This window comes from Magallana gigas, chromosome 4 (genome assembly GCF_963853765.1).
Source record: "Magallana gigas chromosome 4, xbMagGiga1.1, whole genome shotgun sequence".
Taxonomy (NCBI): domain Eukaryota; kingdom Metazoa; phylum Mollusca; class Bivalvia; order Ostreida; family Ostreidae; genus Magallana; species Magallana gigas.
Window position 1 is genome coordinate 30,420,604 of NC_088856.1, and position 22,258 is coordinate 30,442,861.

Sequence of the window (22,258 nt, forward strand, 5' to 3'; positions counted from 1 at the left end):
TCATAAGAAAATCCTGTTTCTTTTTTACATCGAGTGTCTTATAGAGTAGCGGTCCTTGAAAAGGTATCACTGGGGCGCGGGGGGGGGGGGGGGGCTAAGGGATGGGAGAATGAAGGAGGGGGCGTTTTCCCTTAATTTTGACATCAATGCATTGTCCTCTCAACTATTTCACAACCATTATAGATAAAATGTGAATTGCCATAGGATCGATTTAATTATATTAATAGAGACGTGACTTTTTTACTGGAACAGAAATAAATGCTAAAGAATAAAGATCAACTGCTTAAAAAAATTGCCATATAAACCAACCCAATGGTATCCATTCACGCCTAAAGGTCAAACATGGACTTATTTAGCGTTGAGTAGAGCTTAGATATATATATCAGGCACTAAGATGGAATGCTGGAGAAAACGTACCCAGGAGAAAACGTACCCAATTTCTAGGGTACGTTTTCTCCAGGAGAAAACGTACCCGGGTACGTTTTCTCCAAGAGAAAACGTACCCTATGAAAATAATAAATAATGGTTTTCATGGATATTCTTAAATGAATCAAAATAAAATATACAATGAACATTTGTAGCATTTGTTGCTGTTGTTTTTAAATGCATAGTCACGTTCTTAAATTATTAAGACAATAATTTGTAACATACACATACACGAAGATGGCCTGAGCAGTTTAATTAGTCGACAATTAATACACCTTAAACAAGACCGTTAAATAATTAGTTTTTTATTGCAATCTCATTTGGAGAACTAAATGATGAGTATCTCAAGAAGTCGATATTGCGTTATTTTTTTATTTTTTTTTTTGCACTTTTTGAAATTTATCTATAAAACAAAGTTGCTTAATAAAACCAAGTTCACATGGAAACTACTACGAAATGTAACATTGAACAGTAAATTTGCTTCTGACGCCACTGACATGCTGCTCAGGTATTTAATTGATTATCACTATAATTAAAATCAGGGGATCTCGCATGGAAAAACTAAAATCGGTAAGGCTAAGCTACCGATAAATGGATAATTAGAAGAAGTAGTCAGATAACACTTTATGACAGGTCATTATTAAATTCGTACTAAAATAAAAGTTTCTACAATTATTATAAAGATATTATTCATAAAATGAATATATTTCTACATATCTATGCATTGAAATATGCATTAAAGTAGCATTTGAAAATTATTTAATATGTCCAACCCCTTTAAAATTATAAAGTATCAAATTCATATATCTATAAAACTCCTACATTTCTGTATATTTATTATGCAAAATAGTATTTAAAACTATTAAGTAGTATAATTATGATTTTCATAGGGTACGTTTTCTCTTGGAGAAAACGTCCCCGGGTACGTTTTCTCCTGGAGAAAACGTACCCTAGAGATTGGGTACGTTTTCTCTTGGGTACGTTTTCTCCTGATACCCTAAGATGGGGGGGGGGGGTCTCATCAAAGATTTTTCTTTAATTTACATTCCCCAACGGAATACAATTTTCAGGATGTTTGCAAAGTAACCTCTCTCCCTTTTTTTTTGCTTGTCAAGATTTTTTTGGATGAGTCTGTCCCACCCACTCCCTTTCAAAAACGATGCTACGTGCCTGAAAATATAATACATGTATGTACATGTATTTTGATAAGATTGTCTTGTGTTATTTATAATTAAATAGTTTATGAACTAAAAAGAAGAAATCACCAACAGTTAATTGAATAAAAAATTGGATAAAAATAAAATAGCCCGCTTTAGAGGGGTACAGCTTGTTTTTTTGTTCTTTTTGGTTTTTTTAATACATATATAACGTTACTTTAAAATGAGTGTCATAATACTTCGTGCATTATATATGACATACCGAACTAGGATATTAATTCACCTAAATAGTATTTCTACTTGTTTCTTATTCTTTACATGTTCTATTTTTTTTTTAATTAAAAAAAGAAAAAAATATATATATTTATACTCTCAAGGAAAAAAATATGCAGACTTCAGCCAGGCAAGCCAGGCAACGTCGAAAGCGATGAACGGGGAGTAACTCTTGTATTCTTTTTAAAAAATTCTAATCAGGCTGGTCACATTCAGAGCAAGATCAGCCATGTTTGGGACACGCATACCAGACAGTTAAAGAATATGTAACTTTTTGTAAACAAGGTTCGTATTCTTATCACTTGACTAAAATTAAATTGCAAGCTACGGTGATTAAAACATATTATTCTAATTAGGCCTAGATCTGAAATTATGAATAGAAATGTTAAAGTACTTTCGTTTTGAATCTAAATGTTCTGTATATTCAACTCCCTAAATTAGGTAAAGATAATCAACAATATCAGTTTGAGTTATTTTTAAATGATTTAAAAAGTTTTGAAAACTGTCCAATAATTTCAAGCTGAAAAAAATATTCAGAAGGGGTGGGCAGAGGGGGGGGGGGGTATTTTAGTCATTTAAATGTGTGGATTTTATAGAGAAATCTACGTTCAAATAATGTTACATACAAAATCAGTTCTTCACTGTGACAGTGTCTGGGAATTTAGAAAACATTAAAATCCTTTTCTTTTTATAAGTGAACATAAAAATATAAGTATTACATATTTATTTTAGTGATTGAACAACCATGGATCCTCATTCTACTGCCCAGGATGTGCACCGATGTGAACTTTGTGAGACCGCTATAGTACACAGCTACTGTGACTTTTGTCATGTCAACCTCTGCATAGCTTGCATAGGCAAACACATCTCAGATGGATATGACAAACATAAAATAGTTCCTTTCCAGGAACGAAGGTCAACCCTCATTTATCCAAAATGTGAAACACACTCGCAAAAGAATTGTAAATTTCAGTGCAAAGATTGCAACAACATTTTTGTTTGTTCTTCGTGCATGGCATCTGAACAACATGGAAGACATAAATTTGTAGAAGTTACAGAAGTTTTCAAGACAAAGAAAGATGATATTAAAAAAGATACACAAGAGATCGAAAATCATATTTCCCCTACATATGAAGAAATTGCACACGACTTGGAAAATCAGCTTGCCAACCTGGATGGGGGATATGAAAAACTTACATCAGCAATGTCCAAACAAGGAGAGCAATGGCACAGAGAAATCGACACCATCATCAACAAAATGATAACTGAACTCAGCGAGATAAAAGAGAATCACAGAGACATTTTACAGAAACACTTGAATGAAATCAAACAAATACAGTCTCTCATAAAAGAAACATTAAAGACCATAAGGAAAATCGAGAAATCCACTGAAGTATCTTCAACCATTAAATACAGCTCTAAGATCAGAAAGTTCAGCAAGCTTCCACCAAAGGTTCAGGTATCACTGCCAACATTCATTCCAAAACCAATAGACCGCGAGAAGTTGTTTAGTTTGTTTGGACAAATCACACCATTATCTACTGATACAGAAGAAAATGTTTTGTCACTAAACCAACCCAAAACTTCAGTCAGAGAACTACTGGATGAACCAAAGCTTGTTACCACAATACAGACTGGGTATGAAAATCTACGCAGTGTTACCTGTGTGAATGAGGACAGGATTTGGACGAGTGGAACGACCATTGATATCAAATGCTTCAACATTAAAGGTTCACTCCTCCAGACAATCAAAACAAAATCAAGAAAGTGGCCTAATGATATAGCTGTAGACAGGGATGGGAATCTACTGTACTGTGATGGGACGGATAGGACAGTGAACATAGTAAAGAATGGACAGACAGAAGAGTTGATCAGATTACAGGGATGGGTGCCTATTAATCTGTGTGTCACCTCTACTGGTGATCTCCTGGTTACTATGTGCAGTAATGATTGGACTCAATCCAAAGTTGTCCGTTACTCGGGATCTACAGAGAAACAAACAATTCAATTTGATGATGAAGGTAAACCTATGTACTCAGGGAATGATCAAATTAAATACATCACAGAGAACAGAAACCATGACATCTGTGTAGCTGACTGTAAGGCTGGTGCAGTAGTGGTGGTTAATCAGGACGGGAAACTCAGATGGAGATACACCGGTCATCCCTCAGTTACCAAGAACAATCCATTTAAACCCCGGGGTATCACAACAGACAGTCAGAGTCGTATCCTGACAGCAGACTGGAGCAACCTTTGTATCCACATTCTGGATCAGAATGGACAGTTTCTCCGTTTCATTGATAACTGCGATCTGAAGAATCCTAATGGTTTATGTGTGGACAATAATGACAATCTGTTTATGTGCGAGTTCTTCAAAGGCAATGTAAAGAAAGTCAAATATCTAAAGTAGACATCATCAATTATAAAAATGTGATGAAAATCAAACAAAAGTGGCCTTTTTCTGACGTGTATATTGAATTTCATTGTTAGCATTTTCTATGAAATAGTTTTATATTTTGCTTTCCTTTATATACTGATGGATTCATAAATTCTATTCGTTCATTATATTATTAATTCTATTTTCAATAAAAAAAAAAAATCTCTAATCCAATTCCATTAGTTGAAGTAAGTAGCATTTGAGCATTGTTTGCATGTTATATACACCTGTTGTACCTTATCAAATAAATTGACAAGTGTCATGATCATCAGTGTCATGTCAATTACCAAGATAGAAGTAGATTTCGCATGTTGCTCAGTCCTATACAAACAATATGCTGGTATTACATGTACATACATGTACATGTATATGTATAAGTTATATATTATCATAATATATTAATTATTTATAAATTATAAATAAAAAATATTTTAAGGGCTTAAATTGACAGGGACCGTTTATAAGTATTGATAGAACACTTCTGAAACATATATAACTGTTTTAATAGCTGTTAAAAGTACAAGAAAAACATTGCTTTGTATGTTTCGAGCAGAGGTTATGTAATTTGGGGCATTTCTTTTATTGTGTTAACTGGTCATAGGAAAATTCTTTGCTGTACTTCAACTCTTGTATGTATGCATACATGTATTATTGTATTTTCATTTAATATTGCAGTAGGTACCATTATGATAATGAAATCAATTTTTAAAATCAGTTTAAAAAGTGGGTATCATAATAAACTCATTCGAAAAAAAACCCATAAGAAATGTTCAACCTGATTAAAATCAGATCCTCGATCCACTCCTTGTTTTTCTACTGTCGCAACACGAGGAGCGGATCAAGGATCCGATTTTAATCAGATTGTAGAAATGTTCCGATCAATCATATTACAAACTCTGCATTATAATTTAACCATCTCTTTGAAAAGTTTACGGATGGATGGACTGATAATAGGTGATCAGAAATTCTCATTTGAACTTTAAGTTAATGTTTGCTAAAAACCCCAATCCACCTTCTTAATGGTAAGATTCACAGTCCAAATTAGAATACTTGTTAAAAACAAAGTTATTCAAGAATAAACAACTTGTTAAACTTTTATGATTCTATTCATTTATTTTTTTTAAAGTTTCATAAAGACAGAATAAATTATTATGCACACTACCAAACCTGTCTGTGTACAGAGAATACTATAGTAAGACAATCAAATTATTGTTTGCTTTGTTTTCCTTTACACAAGTTAATATTACATCATTGAGAAATACAAATATACAACAGTCAAAAAGAAGAAAAATCTTTGTAATTATGTTCATTGCACTTCACTGACTGTGCATCAGTCATCCGTTTGTCCGACTGTTTGTTTGTTGATAAGTCTCTCAATATGAGAATGTCCAGTGTCTGGTCACCACTCGTGGGGATACCTATTGCGGTCTCTAGGGCAGTGTTTACATTACGACTGTGGTAGATTATATTTAACGTACGGAACTTCTACATCCTCTCCCTCCGTATCATTACAGCACAGCTCCAGCACTAAAGCTTTCACGTGACTAGGAATCTTCTTCTTGGAGACTCTTTTAACTACTTCTGATAATCTGCAATTCAAAACATCATTTTGATAAAAGTAAGAATGCATAAAAATGTTCATATATGAAGTAAAAATAAAGTTTATCTTACTATCATTGCTTGAGATATTATTGCATGTCAATTGATTCTTCTGACACAAGCCCAGAACTGTAGTATAATGTATAATGAATTGAATGTTTGTTAAAATAGTTCATTTTACTAAACAAAATTTCTTAAAACTAGTCATGATACAAGAATACCCCCATCTACTCTGAGCTATAAACATCCAGTTTCACCGAAATCTCTATAAGTTCATTATTTTTGTCTTGAGAATATTTGTGTGAATAATTCAGAACACAAAAACATGATTAACTTACGGTAGTCCCAATCGCTCCTGTCGTTTGGCGGGGGGCATGAAGAATGAATACAACATGGACACGCCCTGTGATAACATGGTGATCTCCAGCTTGTATTCTTTCTACAAAGGTATACACACATCATTATTATCAAGGTGACATCAAAATTTCTGACCCAGAGTCACAGAGTCCAATACTATCTATTGACAGCCAACAAACTGTTTAAAGAACGCTCATTTCTGGATATATGAAATTAATTCCAGCTTTGACAGACAATCACGGGTCCATATATTTATCTAATAATAACAGACTTGTTTACCTGGAAATAATCTAAAAATTCCTGTAGGGTCATCTCTCCTTGAACTTCAAATCGGTCCCATAATGTGAAGTAAGTGTCATAATACTAAAATAGTAAAGTACAAACATATACATACACATGCATTTGAGAAAGAGCACACAGAGGCATATCACAATTTTTAAAGTTCTGATTGAATTCATAACCTTGTTCTTGGGTGCTGCTATTGGTTCTGAGAAAGCAAAGAAGGGCAAGGCCAGATTTACAAATCCATTCTTGTAGCTTTCTAAATTATTATGTCCTTGTACAAGCTGTAAAAGAGAACTTTAATATTGTAAAAGTGGTAATAACCATACATCGAAAGACAAGTTTTACAACAAATGCATGCTGAAATATTTTTGATCAGGTGTGGATCCAGGATTTTTTCCAGGGGAGATGGTGGATTTACTTATCCCCCCCCCCCCCCCCCCCCAATAAAAGAAAATTTTACTAAATAAAATTTTTACATTTAACAAAATGCTCAAAAGTTAAAGCCGGGCCCCCTCCTTTTTATTATCAAATGTTTAATTTTTATATTTAGTCTCCCTCCAGATCTGAGCATGAATATCCTTGGAATTGTGTTCCCTTGGAAAATGACACAAACCTTTCCCTAGCTAACATAGCTCAAACAAAATCAAAATGAACAGGTACATGAACAATTTATGCCATAAAACATAACCTGCACTCAAAGCACAAGTGGCTATGATCCCTTCACGACCAGACATACCTTGATGAGTTCTACGGCCACTAAGCCTGTGATGAGTGCTGTGGTGGTAGCAATGGCTGGGATGATCTTTCCAGCAATCAACTTACTCTGAAACATTGAATGAAAAACAAATTAGTTTTCTTTACATTTTGTTTTCGAAATTAGGCTGTTGTACATATCATTCTTGATCATTTGATAAACAGCATATATCTTTCTTTAGTAAGTGGTATATAAAAATCTTAAGATCGGTCCAACCCCAAAATCCACATGCAACAAGACCCAATCAATACAGCCTAATGATATGTACATGTATATATAGACTTAATGCATTTGGATGCTTACATATGCTTCAGACATTTCATTAATGTCAAGTATCTAAAGAACTGACTAACATGTACACTTTGCATTAACTGTGTGTATATATACATATGAATCAACCATATCTACTTTTAACTCATTAATTCCCCTCAGTATACCTTGTGTCGATCTGCTGGTGGAATGTCATAGTTCTCGGCTCTCAAATTGGAAGCAGCCACGATAAAGTCCATGTGGAAATTAGTATCATCATCTTTCTCAAACTCGATAGGAACTAATTTCATGGCCTTTACTTTCTCCACAGGGGGCAAGTCCTTTTGTAGATTTTCCACAGCATCAACATCTGCATTTGGAAAATTAATTATACAATTTCTCCGAGCCTCTTTAAAATTCATGAAAAAGTATCCCTTCTATAGTAAGCAAATGTGAAAAATTTGACCATTAACTAGATGAATGATCTTAAATTCGACCATTCATCTTTGACCTTGATGTTCAATTTAAGACCTGGTTTGTTGGTTTTTTTCAAAAGCATGCAAAGAGGAGGTTTAAAAAAATACACCCTATTGTTACATCTCTGGGGGCATAAATGTGAAAAGATGCTGTCCATTATGTACAGTAAAACACAGTTATAACGAAGTACCAGGGACGGGCGATTTTGCTTCGTTATAAGCGTAATTCGTCATATCCGTCAAGTTAACAACATGTAATATAGTCGCGGGGAGTGAAAATCACTTCGCTGTAAGTCTCAATTCATTATAAGTGTGTTCGCTATAACTGTGTTTTACTGTATTTGGGTTAAAATGACTGAAATAAATCTATTTCATCATAGAAACAATAGATCAAATCATTTTAAGCAATATCTTTTTTCTTTAAATTCCCAAAATACAGGCATGTTCGTGTAAACGTGGGGAAAAAATATTTTAAAAAAATCCTTTATCTATCACAAGGAGTTTGCAACACACACAACAGATTTTGTCAACAAACCTAGGTTTCCTTGGTTTCTTTCCATTTCAGCATCAGTCACTTCAATCTTTATCCCTGACCTAGGTTTAAACTCGGGCACTTTGACCTTTGACACCATATCACAGATAGCCTTTGGATCCCGAACTTGTTTGATGCCATACATTTGAGCCCTGAGATTAGCTACAGACATAACATAGTCGAAATGGGTGGTCTGCAATAAAGAGGACAAAATAAGACAAAGATTATTTCCTGCAGAGAATCGATCGCGAATTGCAGGGTAAACATTACTGACAATTCAATTAAGATACAAAATAATAGTTAGAGGAAGATCACAGACTGAACTTACATTATTTACATCAAACTCCAGTGGATGCGGACATCTTTTTGGACCAGACCAAAATGGAGCTCCGGAACTTGTGACCTGATCAAAAAAATCAACCAAACACAAGTTATTCTACCTTTCCATTATTTATGACAAAACTCTTAACACTATTCTATTAAGTTTGTAGAGGATTTGATAATAAATAAAATAACCATACATCATTATGTACTATACTTAATTTGTTTATTTTAGCTCTTAAAATTCACACAAAGCTTTCCTGTTATTAACATCAAGGTTACACAAACGCTCTCTAATGCCATTTCCACATGACATATCCTTAAGGTCAGACGACACGTTGCTCAATTTTAGATAACTTTTTCTAGGAATTTGTTAATGGTTTACAACTACTTTGACAAGCTTTCTTGCAAAAAATTAGGGTACCTTACCAGGCATTTCTGCAAAATACTAGAGTATGCATTTTTCTATATAATCTTCTTGAAAATACACTTGAATTGCTGATATAAAAATAAATACATCTACAGCACAGCAAAATTCACTATAATAGAACTATATCTCCGCCGGGGCGGGGCTTTGAACTCACGACCTTTAGAACCAGCTTCTGGCAGTGAGCGTCCACGGTTCTAACCACTCGACCATCTGGACATATAACCAATTATTAATAAATTTTGATCGTTTTTAAAGTAATTATAAAATTAAATTTTTTTATTGGAACTCTTTATTACGAGGAGATACAAAAAAGATTCTCGAGGAACGTGTTGTCTGACCTTAAGATGACAATTTCAGGAACTTTTCTGTCCCCCTCCCATTCTTCAATTATGCTAATTTTTCGTAAGTTTTATTATGAAGGATTGTTATGCAATTTGGTTTCCATCAGATTATAAGCTGACAATGGATTTTCATAAGTGTACATGTACATGCATAAAGACAATTCAATAAAAAGAAATAGCTGTGTATAAATCACTATCAACAACACAGACCTGATCAGGAGGGAAGTTGAACAGAAGCTGACGAATGTTGTTATTATAGTTCTCCTGGAACAGATTCCTGGCAAAAGTCACGCAGTCCTGGAAACTGGTTGGTCTTTCGTCAACGATGGCCTTCTTAATTCCTTGTAGTGTCTCCACCTATATGTACACAAGGCAAACCAAACGTTAATCACACAAAAAAATACTACTATATTGGATATTTATTACAACATGGAGAAATTTCATTATGAATAGGGCGATTGATACCCTTTATGGAAGAAAAAAGGGCACAAATTCTTCAATGTATCCCCATTTTCTGTTGGAAGAAACTGAGATTATTTGCATATTCATGCAACATTGGCTTGTGCACATGAAGATAATTTTAATGTTCAATGGACGAAAATCACAAATGCCCCTGGTTTTGACTTACTGGCTGTGTGCCTGGGAGTTTGGCAGTCCTCTCCAGGAATTTAGGATCTGTGGCATATTGAAGGGCGCCCTCTACTGGCTGGATGAACAGTCCCTCAAACTGGTCTCTGGCCCACTGCAAAAACACAAATTATACAGTATTAAAGGGATAATATATCTAAGAGTTTAACTAATAGGGCAGCAATTAAGCCATATTCTATGGAAATTTTTGAAAAAAGTATAGATTGGCCAAATTTGGTATATTGGTGTATATTATCCTGATGTGGTTCCCAACTTGAGTGACATTATCATTGCGAGTACTGTATGTACACTGCATTGAAAATATGTAATTACCGTTATTGTGAATTGACTCACAGAATTAATTGAAAGACCTTGTTTGAATAGCATTGCATTAGCAGCGGAACAATTTGTAGATTTTTGCATGTTTAGAAGGTTTTGATCTTTCACAACTTCATGCTTCAAAATATCAAATTTGTACATGCATTGTGGTAAATACACACATGAACATTCACTCTTTTAAAAAAAAAAATTATTACAAAAATAATGTAGTTTCAATGACATTGAGGAGCTTCATCAAGTTACAAAATAAAAAATAACCTTTTTAGTCTCAATTTCTCATAATTTTAGCACAACAAATTTTTTTCTTCTAAAAAATCTAATATTCATAGGTTTTTCCTTTTATCAAGTTCTCTCAACCTTGAACTTAGCACTCTACACACAATCCTTAGACTTCCAACAGAAACTTGACAGGTCTGGGGATCTCTACAGGAATTCCCTACCTGTAGTGTGTGTTCGATGGCGTTGGGGAAGTTCTTGAGGGTACAGATAGGAATGGATTTCTCGGGAGGGTCCTGTGAGGAGGAGTAAGACTCGGTCAGTTTGGGAATGACCACCTGTACGTTGCCCTTGGTGCCCAGGGTCCCTGATTCCAGCAGGGGCTTGTTGTAATACACACATCTCCTGTCCATGTACAATCCTGGGCAATAAAACAAGCCCATATTGATTATTATTCAATACAACATACTGTACTAAATTATGCATTATGCAGTTTTTATTAAATGTTCATAAGCATTTTAATATTTTTTTCATATACACATGTACTGTTGATGCATGAATATTAAATCATCTAAATTTTTTTAAAATTCTTAAATCAACGGTGTTTGCTGAAATATTACAGTACCAGGTGTTTGCTGAAATATTATCGTATCATTTATGTTCTTTGCATACAATTTTGTTGAAAAAAAATTTAAAACAAGTAACTCACTTGCATCCACATTGTCGAGGGCATTAGCCACACCATCCAGCTTCTCAAAGAAATCGTCAGTGTAGATGTTCTCTGTATCGGGCCCCACCCTGTTTTCCTGGGAGGTGATGTTTATGTAGGGATTCATGTGTTTGGCAGCACAGGCTGCTGTTGAGGATTTGGGTTTCTAAAACAAAATTTCGTGGATAAATAAAAGTATAATGAGCAATCTAATAGTAATACATCTCCTATTGGTATGGGCCTCAGGGGCTGAAAAATCCGATTGCCCGACACCCGTGGTTTTTCCGATCGGGCAAGTAAAAAATCGGTAGGGACTTGCCCGTGGGCAAGTGACTTTTTAAACTTTCGCATATGTACTGAAAATGAAAGTACCGTATTTTGCCGAACATAATACACACTTTTTTCTAGAAAATTCTTCATGATCTAAAGGTGTTAAAATTATACACCACAATAGGATTTTGACGTGGTTTTTTTCCTTTATTTTTAACACCTCTGCGGCCTTAGTGAAATCATGGCCGTGAAGACGTGTGCGCTTGTGACCTATTATCTCGGACATTCACCTAAGGTGACAGAAATTATCAAAACATCCAAAACTGTTAATAAAATGTTTGTTTTTTTACCTTTAAAACAAATCCAACTAAATATCAACATGTTATGTGTTCATTTTTTAACAAACTCTCGAGAAAACCAAGAGGAAGAACTATATATTTTATGAAGAGTACTGAGTATTAAAAGTGGAAAAATTTAAAGTGAAGGGCAAAACCATCGTACGGTATGTGTATTGTTTATTTTTAATCACAATGAAGAATTTGGTTGGGCTAGTAGATATTGAGGTAGGGCAAGTAAATTTTGCCTTGCCACTTGCCCGAGGGCAAGTGCTTAAAAAATGTATTTGTCAGCCCCTGGGCCTCTTAAATGAAACTCCAACGATATCTTATTTTTAAGCTTATATTCATACTGTAAACAAGCTCTCTCTCTCTCTCTCTCTCTCTCTCTCTCTCTCTCTCTCTCTCTCTCTCTCTCTCAGAGCATGTATATATACTGACCTGTACGTCCCAGGGCCTAAACAGGAACTGTCTGTTAAGGTTGGACTTCTCAATGATGTCCATGTCTGTCACATATATATGTCCATTCTCTCCTGCAGACAGACCCATCAAGGCCCAGTTCTTTAACATTTCACATCCAATGGCACCAGCTCCCACCTACAAAACAATTCTAACATTACTACACTTCAAATATCTTCATTCAAGCACTTCGAATACTTCATGTCTAAAAATCTTTAATAAAGTTACCAGTCTTATCATAAACTGTTTCCTTATTGCTCAAAGATGTAACAATTGTAAATAAACATTTACATTGTATGCATTATATCAATAACTTATATCATATCATCCAATTACTGTAATCTGTTATTCAAAAGAAATCAACAGCACTTACCAAGAAATATTTGAGGTTTCCCATCTTCTCCTGGAAATCTGACCCAAATACAGCTACCTGTCCATCATATCGACTATTGGTCTGAAAGTCAAAAAAAAATGTTTTGATTTTAAATCTGACAATAGATAAATACTTATAAAGTGACAATTTTGCATCAATTTGAGCTGTTTATTCTATGTTCAACTTCTTTGAACCATTGGCGTGCTAAATGGTTTACAGTAACTTACTGGTTTACACTTACTGTTAGAAATCACTGGTTTACATTACTAGTTACTGTTTTACAGTTACTCTCTAATTTACTAGTTACTACATGTAATATTTGGTCTATGGTTATGACAGTTACATACTGGTTTACTAATTACTACAGTACCGATCAGACCCAACCTAACACCAGAGTAAACCCCAACTTAACCCTGGGTTTACTTTTTGAAAATTTGGGTCCACTCGGGGTTTACTTTGGGTGTACTCGGGGTTTACTCGAGAATTGCTTTTGGAGTTAACTATACGCACTGAAGTGTGAAACAAACTTGTATTTTATCTTATCATCCTACTGCCTGTAATTCCTGCCCTTTGTAAATTCCGAATACACATGTAGCGTCTGCTTTCAGGGTATTCTTCTGATCGGGGTTTACTCTCTGTGTCCACTCTGGGTTTACTCTGGGTCCACTCTAGTAAACCCAGAGTAAACCCAGAAAGTAAACCCAGGGTTAAGTTGGGGTTTACTTTTTGTTAGGTTGGGTCTGATCGGTACTGTAAACCCTAACTCAACCCTGGGTTTACTTTCGGGGTTTACTCTGGGTTTACTACAGTGGAACCAGGGTAAACCCAGAGTGGACACAAATAGTAAACCCTGATCAGAAGCATACTCTGAAATTAGACGTTACATGTGTATTTGGAATATACAAGAGGCAAAAATTACAGACAGTAAGATGGTAAGTTAAATGAAGAGTTTGCTTTACACTTCAGTGCTACAGTTGACCCAAAAAGGAAATTCAGAGTAAACCCAAAGTAAGCCCTGAAAGTAAACCCAGGGTTTAGTTGGGATTTACTCTGGTGTTAGGATGGGTCTGATCGGTACTGTACAAGTACTCAATGATTTACGGTTACAACTTACAGTTACTTACTGGTTTACTAGTTACTTCAAGTACTCAATGATTTAGGGTTACTACAGTTAACTGTTACTTACTGGTTTACAGTTTTCCTCTGTCAGAGAGGTGTCCTTGTCTTCTGGTAAACACTCCAGAGCATCAAAGTACATGTACTGACACACTGGGTGGAACTTCCCCGAGCAGGCCTGAAAACAACAACATCAACTCATCTTATTACCTGTACACCTCATTATCATAATTTTTATATGGATTTAAACAGTCACATGGCAGAGAAAATGGGAATCTATATAAATATCTTTTCCAATATGTGCTAAATGTATTATTTTTCAATAAACTAAACTAATTCTTGATTCATGTAAAATAATTTTAATAGTAGAACATAGCTTCAATCAAATGCATATTAACAAGACCAAAAAAAGGTTTTAATCATCATATGACATTTGACCTTACCTTCATGACCTCCTGAGCTGCCACCCCTCCCATAATGGCTGCCAATGGACACAAGTCTCCACGGCAGGTGTAAGCCATCTCTCTCATTACATTCTCGTCCAGTTCATCTGCTTTAGCTGGTGACTTCTCATTCAAGGCCTTCACAACTTTAAGGAATTCATCAGCATCAGCCTTAAAAAGAAGAGAGAAAAAAGCTTCAAAATCAAAATTTTACTGATTCACTTTCTTAAACATCTAAGGTTTCAGTTCTATAAACAACAGATTTTTTTTAGTTTTGATTACTCACCCCCCAAAAAATTGGGACTTTGAAAGTTTTAAGTTATTGTTTCTTAAAGAAAAAATTGGAATTTGGAAGTATAAAATTATTGTTTTTATGAATATAATTAAAACTTTCTGTTTCTGGAATTCATACAGAGCCTGGAAACCAATGTGTAACTGACCGGGGCGGTCAAACTTAGCAAAGTCTGTCATGAGGAACTCGGGGGCATCCATAGCAGCCTTGATGGATTTCTGAAAGCAAAAAGAAATAAAAAATCAGTAATGAGTTGTAAGGAAGACAATTTTTTTTTTTAATTCAATTCCTTAGTTACAACAATGAACCCTACTTTTGAAACAACATTAAAAAAAAATCAATAGGAAAAAGCTGTAAGAAAATAAACTGACACATTATACAGTTGTATAAACTTACAAAGTGAATTGTTTTATGCGTCTTGACTTGGGAAACAACTCCCCCTCGTTCATAGTTGGAAAATTTGCTTGTATCTCCAATGCTAAACGTGTACGGTCCTGCAATTAACAAAGCATTTATCAGATAACAACAACAACAAAAACACAACAAAACTTTTCTTTAATACGTACATGTATCTTCAAATATTAAATTGGTACAGTCCAAAAGTAAATCAAAAACTGTTCTTTTCAACATACATGTGTACATATAGGTGAAGTAGGAAATTCATATATTCTGATGTAAATTGATTCAAATGTTCCAAAGGAAATAAACCGAGGGAGAATTACCTAGTACTTTGATTTTGATTGGTTTACACCCATTAAGCTCAGTCATTCCCTGTACTTCAGTGAAAGTGACGTGATCCCCGTCCTCGTATCCATAGCGGGCTTCATCCAAACAAGTGACCACGCCCTCTTTATCCTAAAAATAGATCAAATTGTTCAGCCCGCACCATTTTAACACTTGTATATTTTGAATTTTTTCATATTTACATAATAGAGTGCTGTGAACTTTTATTTTTATTTTTTTTTTAATTTCATTCTCCACAGACACCATGAAAAAAAAATGTCAAGTTTGAATAAGGTACAATCAATTTTAACTTAAATTATTTTTAACTTATTTAGTGTTTCACATTCACCCTGATCAGAATGTCTTTTACTGTATGTCAAACCCTGCACCACCATGCAGCCAGGAATAGGGTCTTTTTTTAAACTGTCTGGGTCTGCCTTACCTTAGTGATGGATGCCACCATGTTTGAGATGGGCTCCTCTCCATCCACATCATTCACCACGAAATTATCTCCAAAGTCGCAAAACAGCTCCCTGCCAAACATCAAAACCCCCACATTAACATTACTATAACCCGACAATGAGCCTTAGTCCTAGTTACTATAGCGACTATGACTGACAAGGAACAACCAACAAGGAGCGCTTCATACACCAATGGTATTCATTATTTGCCTGAATTTTCATCACATACAGAATACTTTTTTAATATCATGGAAATTTTTACTATGAAAAACCTGACAATTTTCAAGAAAAGAGCTGAGCTCTTTCAATGAAGTTTACTGATAGAAATGTAAATTTTATAAAATGAACTTGTATTGTATAAGTGCACTTTTATCTTAACTATTCGCTTGGAGATAAAGCTTGCAGAAAATAAGGTTATCATAAATAAGGCAAACCATTTCATACAATAAACGAATATCAGCTTAAGTCCAACAAAATTAAAACTTACGCAAACAGTCCTCTGGAATCAACAGAAATGAATTTAATGTTGTTCTTGTGGCAGATCTCTCCAATTCGGATTTTCTCCTCCAAATCTGAGTTAGTCAGGACAACTACCTACAAATGAAATCATAAAGACTAGTAAATTATTTCAAGCTAAAAATAATTGAGTAAGTAAAATATATCCTCAATTCACATCTTAATAAAAACAATTAAGAAATTCAAAGAAATTTTAACAAAAATGGTTTCTAAAACAGCATTTAAATAAAAACTAGAGGTACTGTGAGCAAGCTCACAGTTGATACCCCCTGCTAAGAAAAAAAATCATAACGCGTGTATTTTTGCTATTATAGAAAATATTGGATGAATCTATTTCACTGTCCATTTTCTATAAATAACAACTGCTCTATTTTTTAAAACTGTTATTGCTAATAGGAGTAAACAAACCAATTTCTGTCCTTTAATTCCATTTTAAATTTAAGTTAACTGTTGATGCATGAGGACAGTTGCATCCTTCCGTTAACAACCATGACTCGAATCAAACGAAATCCACATGTCAAGTATTCTCTTTTGAGAAGTGGACAGGCATAGCCTGCAAGTAATCTATTATTTTACACTCGCAAAAATAAAATCTGAAAACAAAAAAACATTTATTGTGGAACACATGTGGAAAGTTTTACTGAATTCTGTAGCTACATCAAAAAGTTATGAGCGATTATTAAAGCCATGGTGCTCGCGGTGGCCTCTGATTTATGAAAATATGTTTAAAGTTATACTGTATGCAATTTCACGGCGTGTTAATTTTGAATGATTTTCTTGGTTCTAATTTGTGCAAATATACATGTCTATTCACAAGACACAGCAAACTTGTTTATATCATGACCACCCGAGAATATATACATATACAAGTTTAGGGAACCCTGCCTTTTAGGGGAGGGGTTGAAAAACTGCCGTTAAATTATTCAATTTTAAAGAATTGGCGTGCATTTTCATATAAATTAGCATTGTCAGGTTCTAGTAAAACTAATGCGGGTGCTGAATCATAGCTAAATTCATACTTCACTTTAATATTGGCGTTTTAGGGGCATAATTTTATAGATTCTGTATACCATACAAGCGTCTAAATAACTCATTTTACACAAAATTTGTATTACCATACATAGAAGCTTTTTTGGTTTACGACGATAAAACCAACTTTCTGGATAAGCTGCTGTATATTTTTGGGGCAGTTTGGACGGTCCGATGCACTATAATCGGGTCGCTGTTTGATGTTCTACGAAATTTCAGAGGAAATCTGGGCTAATTTTGTATGCGCCATAGATAGCAAAATAAGAGAGGTACCGGCCACAAAGGCTCATTGTTGGTAATTTCTAATCTACACACATCGATAGAACGCCAAAACACTCCATTTTATGACTTAAAACACAGCAAAACAATTTTCCTTCATCCACTTCTCTTCGCAAGCCAATCTGATTAAAATATCAGCTGTTCTGATACATGATAACATATATTAAGTGAATGTCAAAAATAAAGTCAATAAATGAAAAAAAAATGAATGAATATATATATAAATAAATGAATAAATTAATTAATTAATAAGTAAAATAGAGCAGTTATTAAACTATAATATATATATATACAAATATATAATTACATACAATAAGTCAATGTCAAGAAATAAAGTCAATAAATAAACAATCAAATGAATGAATAAATAAATATATAAGTTAATTAATTAATTAATTAATACAAAGAAGTTAAAGTTAATGACACGCCTCATTAACGGAAGAAATTTTTAGAGACATGGTGCGGTAGTAGGTTGTTGACAAATCTCTTACTACCGGTAACTTAAAATTAAGGAGTTGAAAGGCCCACGCATCACCGTAGTCCAAGGTAACACTCGTTTTCTCGTCCAGTGTATGGTTAAGAACAGTTTTTTGTCTGTAAGGCCGCTGAGTTCGCAACAAAGATAAATGTTGAAAAAGTGTGAGATGTCTGTCCACCAATTATTGCGAATCGAGCAAGTCCCTGTACAGAAGCAAGTAATGTGAGCAGCGTCGTGTCACCTGTCTTGATGACGGGTAGTGATATTTACCTCTGTCTGTTATACCATGTTTCGAATCAAGGGGTCATTTTTTTTCAATTAATATTAAAGGTTTTCTTTATATATCAAAGTTTCTCTTTGAATATATATATACACATACAAAGGGTGAGGATATTGTGTATTGGAAATATGAGGGACTGGAGGTGATATACTAGGATTACGATTTTATATTGGCAATTAAATGAGAGAGAGAGAGAGAGAGAGAGAGAGAGAGAGAGAGATGTCATTTCAATATTCAATAAATAATTATCATAATGCACCAAAGAAATCAAGATAACAGTAAAATTAAATGCCTGCATAATGCAGATTTTCCGGTGTAATGTAGAATAATGACCCCCCCGGTCATTATTCTACGCAGAAAAATTACCCCCCAGTCATTATTCTACGTAGAAAAATTACCCTTTTGCCTGAAGCATAAGTGTCATTTTCATAAAAAGTCTCTACATGAAGAAAAGTGACCCCTTTAGAATAATGACCCCCTGATAGATTAAAGTTTTTCAGTATATTTTTTTATTATATATGAGATGGTTTTTACAATATTGTAATTTTTACTGCAGTTTACAGAGAGTAACAGAAATTATAATTCATATGAAACAGTCATTGTGCTAATTCACAATTCTTAGCTGATATATTCACTCTAGACACTCTACAGAACCATGATTTCAAATTTCGAAAAATTCAATGCATAATTAAGGATTTTGCAGCATTGATACACATGCATGAAATCTGAAGAAACAGTCCAGTCATAATTTACCTAAACAACAGATAGCTCATTGGCACACTATGTTCCTCAAATAGCATAAATTAAGGAAACTTTAATCTCAAGGATTAAAATACATGTAAAACGTAAACTTTCAATATTTTACAAAATTTATTTTGTTCATATTCTTATGAAAAAGCTCAATTATGTCTGATTTTATAAAAATTTTGTCAAAAAAAACACAAGTTTTTCTTTAATTACCAAAAAGAATTGTTTTCAAATACCATGAAAAAGGTAAAATAGAAAAGTATAGGAATTTCCCTATCCATCAAGGTATTACATGTAGGTATTGGTTTATAAAAAATAAAGTTATATGACTCTAAAATGTGAGGCCCTCAATTCAGTTTTTGCTCCATTTTGATGCTAGCTTGAGATTACCTCACCTATATGACATCATAGTGATGAGTTGTTTTTACTCACATAAGTGTAATATTTGCTGAACTTTTATTTAAGCCTAATTTCGGAACAAATACACAATGACTTAACTCATTAAATATATGTCAAAGGGAAAAGAAACTTGCTTATATTATGTGTTTCTTTTTACTCTTGTATATTGTTACCATGGTAACAAATTTAACAAAATTTATCAAAAGACATATCCTGCGGAAGAGAGTCTACATTTAACGAGGCCGAGTACAGAACGAGTACGCACGCTTTCGCGCAGCGTTTCATTTGTATTGTGACGTCATCTTTTTGCTTGGCGTGATAGTTTCAACTGCAGATATTCAGCGAAAATTGTTGAAAATATCTCGTTTGATGCGTAAAAATAATGTTATATTGTGGAATAAACATAAATGTCTCAAAGTATAAGCTATATTTGGGCTCGGGTCGAAAACGTGAAGAGGGTTTAGCAAGCCTAGCCTTATGTCACGTTTTCTTAACCCGCCTAAATATAGCTTAATTCATATATCTCAGACAGTAACTATGTATTTTATATCAATGACCCTTAATATGTGATGTTATATATTTTTTTATTACTTAAATATGTCTGAATGTTTTAATAATACTATTTAGATCACCTTTTCCGCTTTTGTCAAATAAAAAATAGCCATTATCTGACGAATCTGGGAAATTGGGCATACAAAAATCAACTTTGATAAGACCCCTGGAACAAACCAGGAGGTAAAAGGTTTTTTTTTATTTGACCATTAGATGCCTTTTAGCAATAACTTTAATATGTAGAACAGAAGAAGAAATCCCTAGGGCAGAAGTTTTGAAAAAATGTAAAAAATATGCAAAATTGATACATTTCAAGCAAAATCCCATACTAAGGGTCCTATGTTAAAGATTAACACACTTTGAGATGACCCCCTAAACAAACGGCGTGGTAAATGTCTTATTTTTTAATCTTAAAATAATAATTATATCAGTAGAAATTCATGTAAAAAGTTTCATCCAAAAATCTAGGGCAGAACAAATTAGACCCGGCCTCGTTAACTTAAGTTCAAAATCCAGAAGAACAAAAGATACCCACTAAGTCTGTGAAATATGTATAATCAATATAAAGTTTCTCAGTATCTAATACTCTAAATTATCTGCATGTAAAATACTGGCCAGGGTATAAGTTTTTACAGGTTCCTTCCTTTAAACTTGGACAATGTAGCTACAAAAATGAATTTTACTTACATCAAGTGTGGCTCATTGTTGTGTTTTATTCTTTGAAGATTTGTTCCATTTCAATTTACATGTTATCTAAAATGAAATGTTTTGAATTTAATTCTACATGTATCAAACACTATCCCCAACATTTGCAATTCCATGTCAAAAGCAGCCATATCTTTAAAACTCAGAGAGAGAGAGAGAGAGAGAGAGAGAGAGAGAGAGAGAGAGAGAGAGAGAGAGAGAGAGAGAGAGAGAGAGAGAGAGAGAGAGAGAGAGAGAGAGAACACAGATAGGCAACAATAACTACATCTTCATGCATAACACATCTGTACAGCCTAAAGACAACCCCCACCCCACCCCACCAACATTCAATATCAACCCCCCCCCCCCATCATATTGATCTATTTTTTCAATAGTATTAATAATAAATATTATACTATAGTAAATATCTACTTAAAATGATTACTGATAATTTCATTCAATTTTCATTATGATAAACAAAGATAGATTTAGTGGATTAAGTATTAACCAACATGGTAGGCTTCTACATGTTAAAGAGTGCATACCTACATCTTCGGTATATAGTCATGTCACATGCATGACAAATTAATTTACTCAAATTTAATGCAAATCTATCATCATAAATATAGAATTGGAACCTAACGGACACTTATACAATTCCCTTACGATGCAAACTAATCTTAGATAGCTGGAAACTGCTAGAATGAAGTATTTTTCCTCACCAAAACTTTCTACTTCTCTACTTTTACTTTTGCTCCTTTGAAATGATCGCACTAAAAACCCGAAGTGATATATGGTCTCAAAATTTATAAAAATGTCTTCTTAACTCATATATAATTAGAAACACACATGTATTTTCATTGCTTTAATGTAAAAACTCAAAATAATTTACATTCAAGTTAAAATCACTATTTCTTTAATTTAAATTGTTTTTTGAAAATCCCGGAGGGGGGGGGGGGTGTTGTGATGGATATTTTCCTAGAAGGTGTGTTATTAAAATGATTAAACTTGTTGATGAACTTGTTGGAAATTTAGTTTGTTAACATAAATGAGAAGATGTACAAAAGAAAAATGCACTTTTATCACAACCCCCACGACCTATAGGCTTACCCCGCAAGGGACATACTTTGCAGAATATAAAACCAACATGTAAAGGGATTTTACTGTGTTATTATCACGAACGGGTACAGTAAATCGTAATCTAACAGATTGATAAATAAGGAGTTCACCATCTAAAGTATGTCAAGTTTTATTCAAATATATCAAGAAATAAGGAAACACGAAAAAAAAACAC

The 22,258-nt window shown here is 33.9% G+C and overlaps 3 protein-coding genes across 3 annotated transcripts; 1 reads left to right on the top strand and 2 right to left on the bottom strand.

The window, feature by feature from the left end:
* The first annotated feature begins 2,015 nt into the window (after positions 1-2,015).
* On the top strand, positions 2,016-5,329 carry LOC117683266 (uncharacterized). Its single transcript, XM_066081999.1, has 2 exons — positions 2,016-2,141; positions 2,589-5,329. Exon 2 carries the CDS (start codon positions 2,602-2,604, stop codon positions 4,264-4,266), a length of 1,665 nt encoding a protein of 554 aa, XP_065938071.1. The 5' UTR covers positions 2,016-2,141; positions 2,589-2,601; the 3' UTR covers positions 4,267-5,329.
* Positions 5,330-5,434: 105 nt separating this feature from the next.
* On the bottom strand, positions 5,435-14,695 carry LOC136274646 (ubiquitin-like modifier-activating enzyme 1). The gene is made up of 16 exons (XM_066081998.1): positions 14,525-14,695; positions 14,152-14,259; positions 12,966-13,046; positions 12,575-12,730; positions 11,529-11,694; positions 11,044-11,240; positions 10,266-10,379; positions 9,848-9,994; positions 8,874-8,948; positions 8,549-8,738; positions 7,726-7,907; positions 7,271-7,357; positions 6,711-6,815; positions 6,529-6,612; positions 6,231-6,331; positions 5,435-5,882 (listed from the first exon to the last, which is right to left on the bottom strand). Exons 1-16 carry the CDS (start codon positions 14,609-14,611, stop codon positions 5,741-5,743), a joined length of 2,022 nt encoding a protein of 673 aa, XP_065938070.1. The 5' UTR covers positions 14,612-14,695; the 3' UTR covers positions 5,435-5,740.
* A 71-nt stretch (positions 14,696-14,766) lies between these two features.
* LOC136269773 (ubiquitin-like modifier-activating enzyme 1) lies at positions 14,767-20,987 on the bottom strand. The gene is made up of 7 exons (XM_066083313.1): positions 20,968-20,987; positions 16,488-16,594; positions 15,982-16,072; positions 15,539-15,671; positions 15,213-15,310; positions 14,915-15,034; positions 14,767-14,772 (listed from the first exon to the last, which is right to left on the bottom strand). The coding sequence occupies exons 3-7, from the start codon at positions 16,000-16,002 to the stop codon at positions 14,767-14,769; spliced, it is 378 nt and encodes a 125-aa protein (XP_065939385.1). The 5' UTR covers positions 16,003-16,072; positions 16,488-16,594; positions 20,968-20,987.
* Between the last annotated feature and the right edge of the window lie 1,271 nt (positions 20,988-22,258).

Excerpts from the sequence above, each read along its gene's own strand:
- LOC117683266 (XM_066081999.1), top strand. The coding sequence starts at position 2,602 with ATGGATCCTCATTCTACTGCCCAGGATGTGCACCGATGTGAACTTTGT.
- LOC136274646 (XM_066081998.1), bottom strand. The coding sequence starts at position 14,611 with ATGAGAGAGATGGCTTACACCTGCCGTGGAGACTTGTGTCCATTGGCA. Across the intron at positions 8,739-8,873 it reads TGGAGTTTGATGTAAATAAT|ACCACCCATTTCGACTATGT; the intron begins GTAAGTTCAGTC and ends TCTTTATTGCAG. Across the intron at positions 6,332-6,528 it reads AATTTTTAGATTATTTCCAG|AAAGAATACAAGCTGGAGAT; the intron begins GTAAACAAGTCT and ends ATACCTTTGTAG.
- LOC136269773 (XM_066083313.1), bottom strand. The coding sequence starts at position 16,002 with ATGGTGGCATCCATCACTAAG. Across the intron at positions 15,672-15,981 it reads TGGTGGCATCCATCACTAAG|GATAAAGAGGGCGTGGTCAC; the intron begins GTAAGGCAGACC and ends ATCTATTTTTAG. Across the intron at positions 15,311-15,538 it reads AATCAAAATCAAAGTACTAG|GACCGTACACGTTTAGCATT; the intron begins GTAATTCTCCCT and ends TGTTAATTGCAG.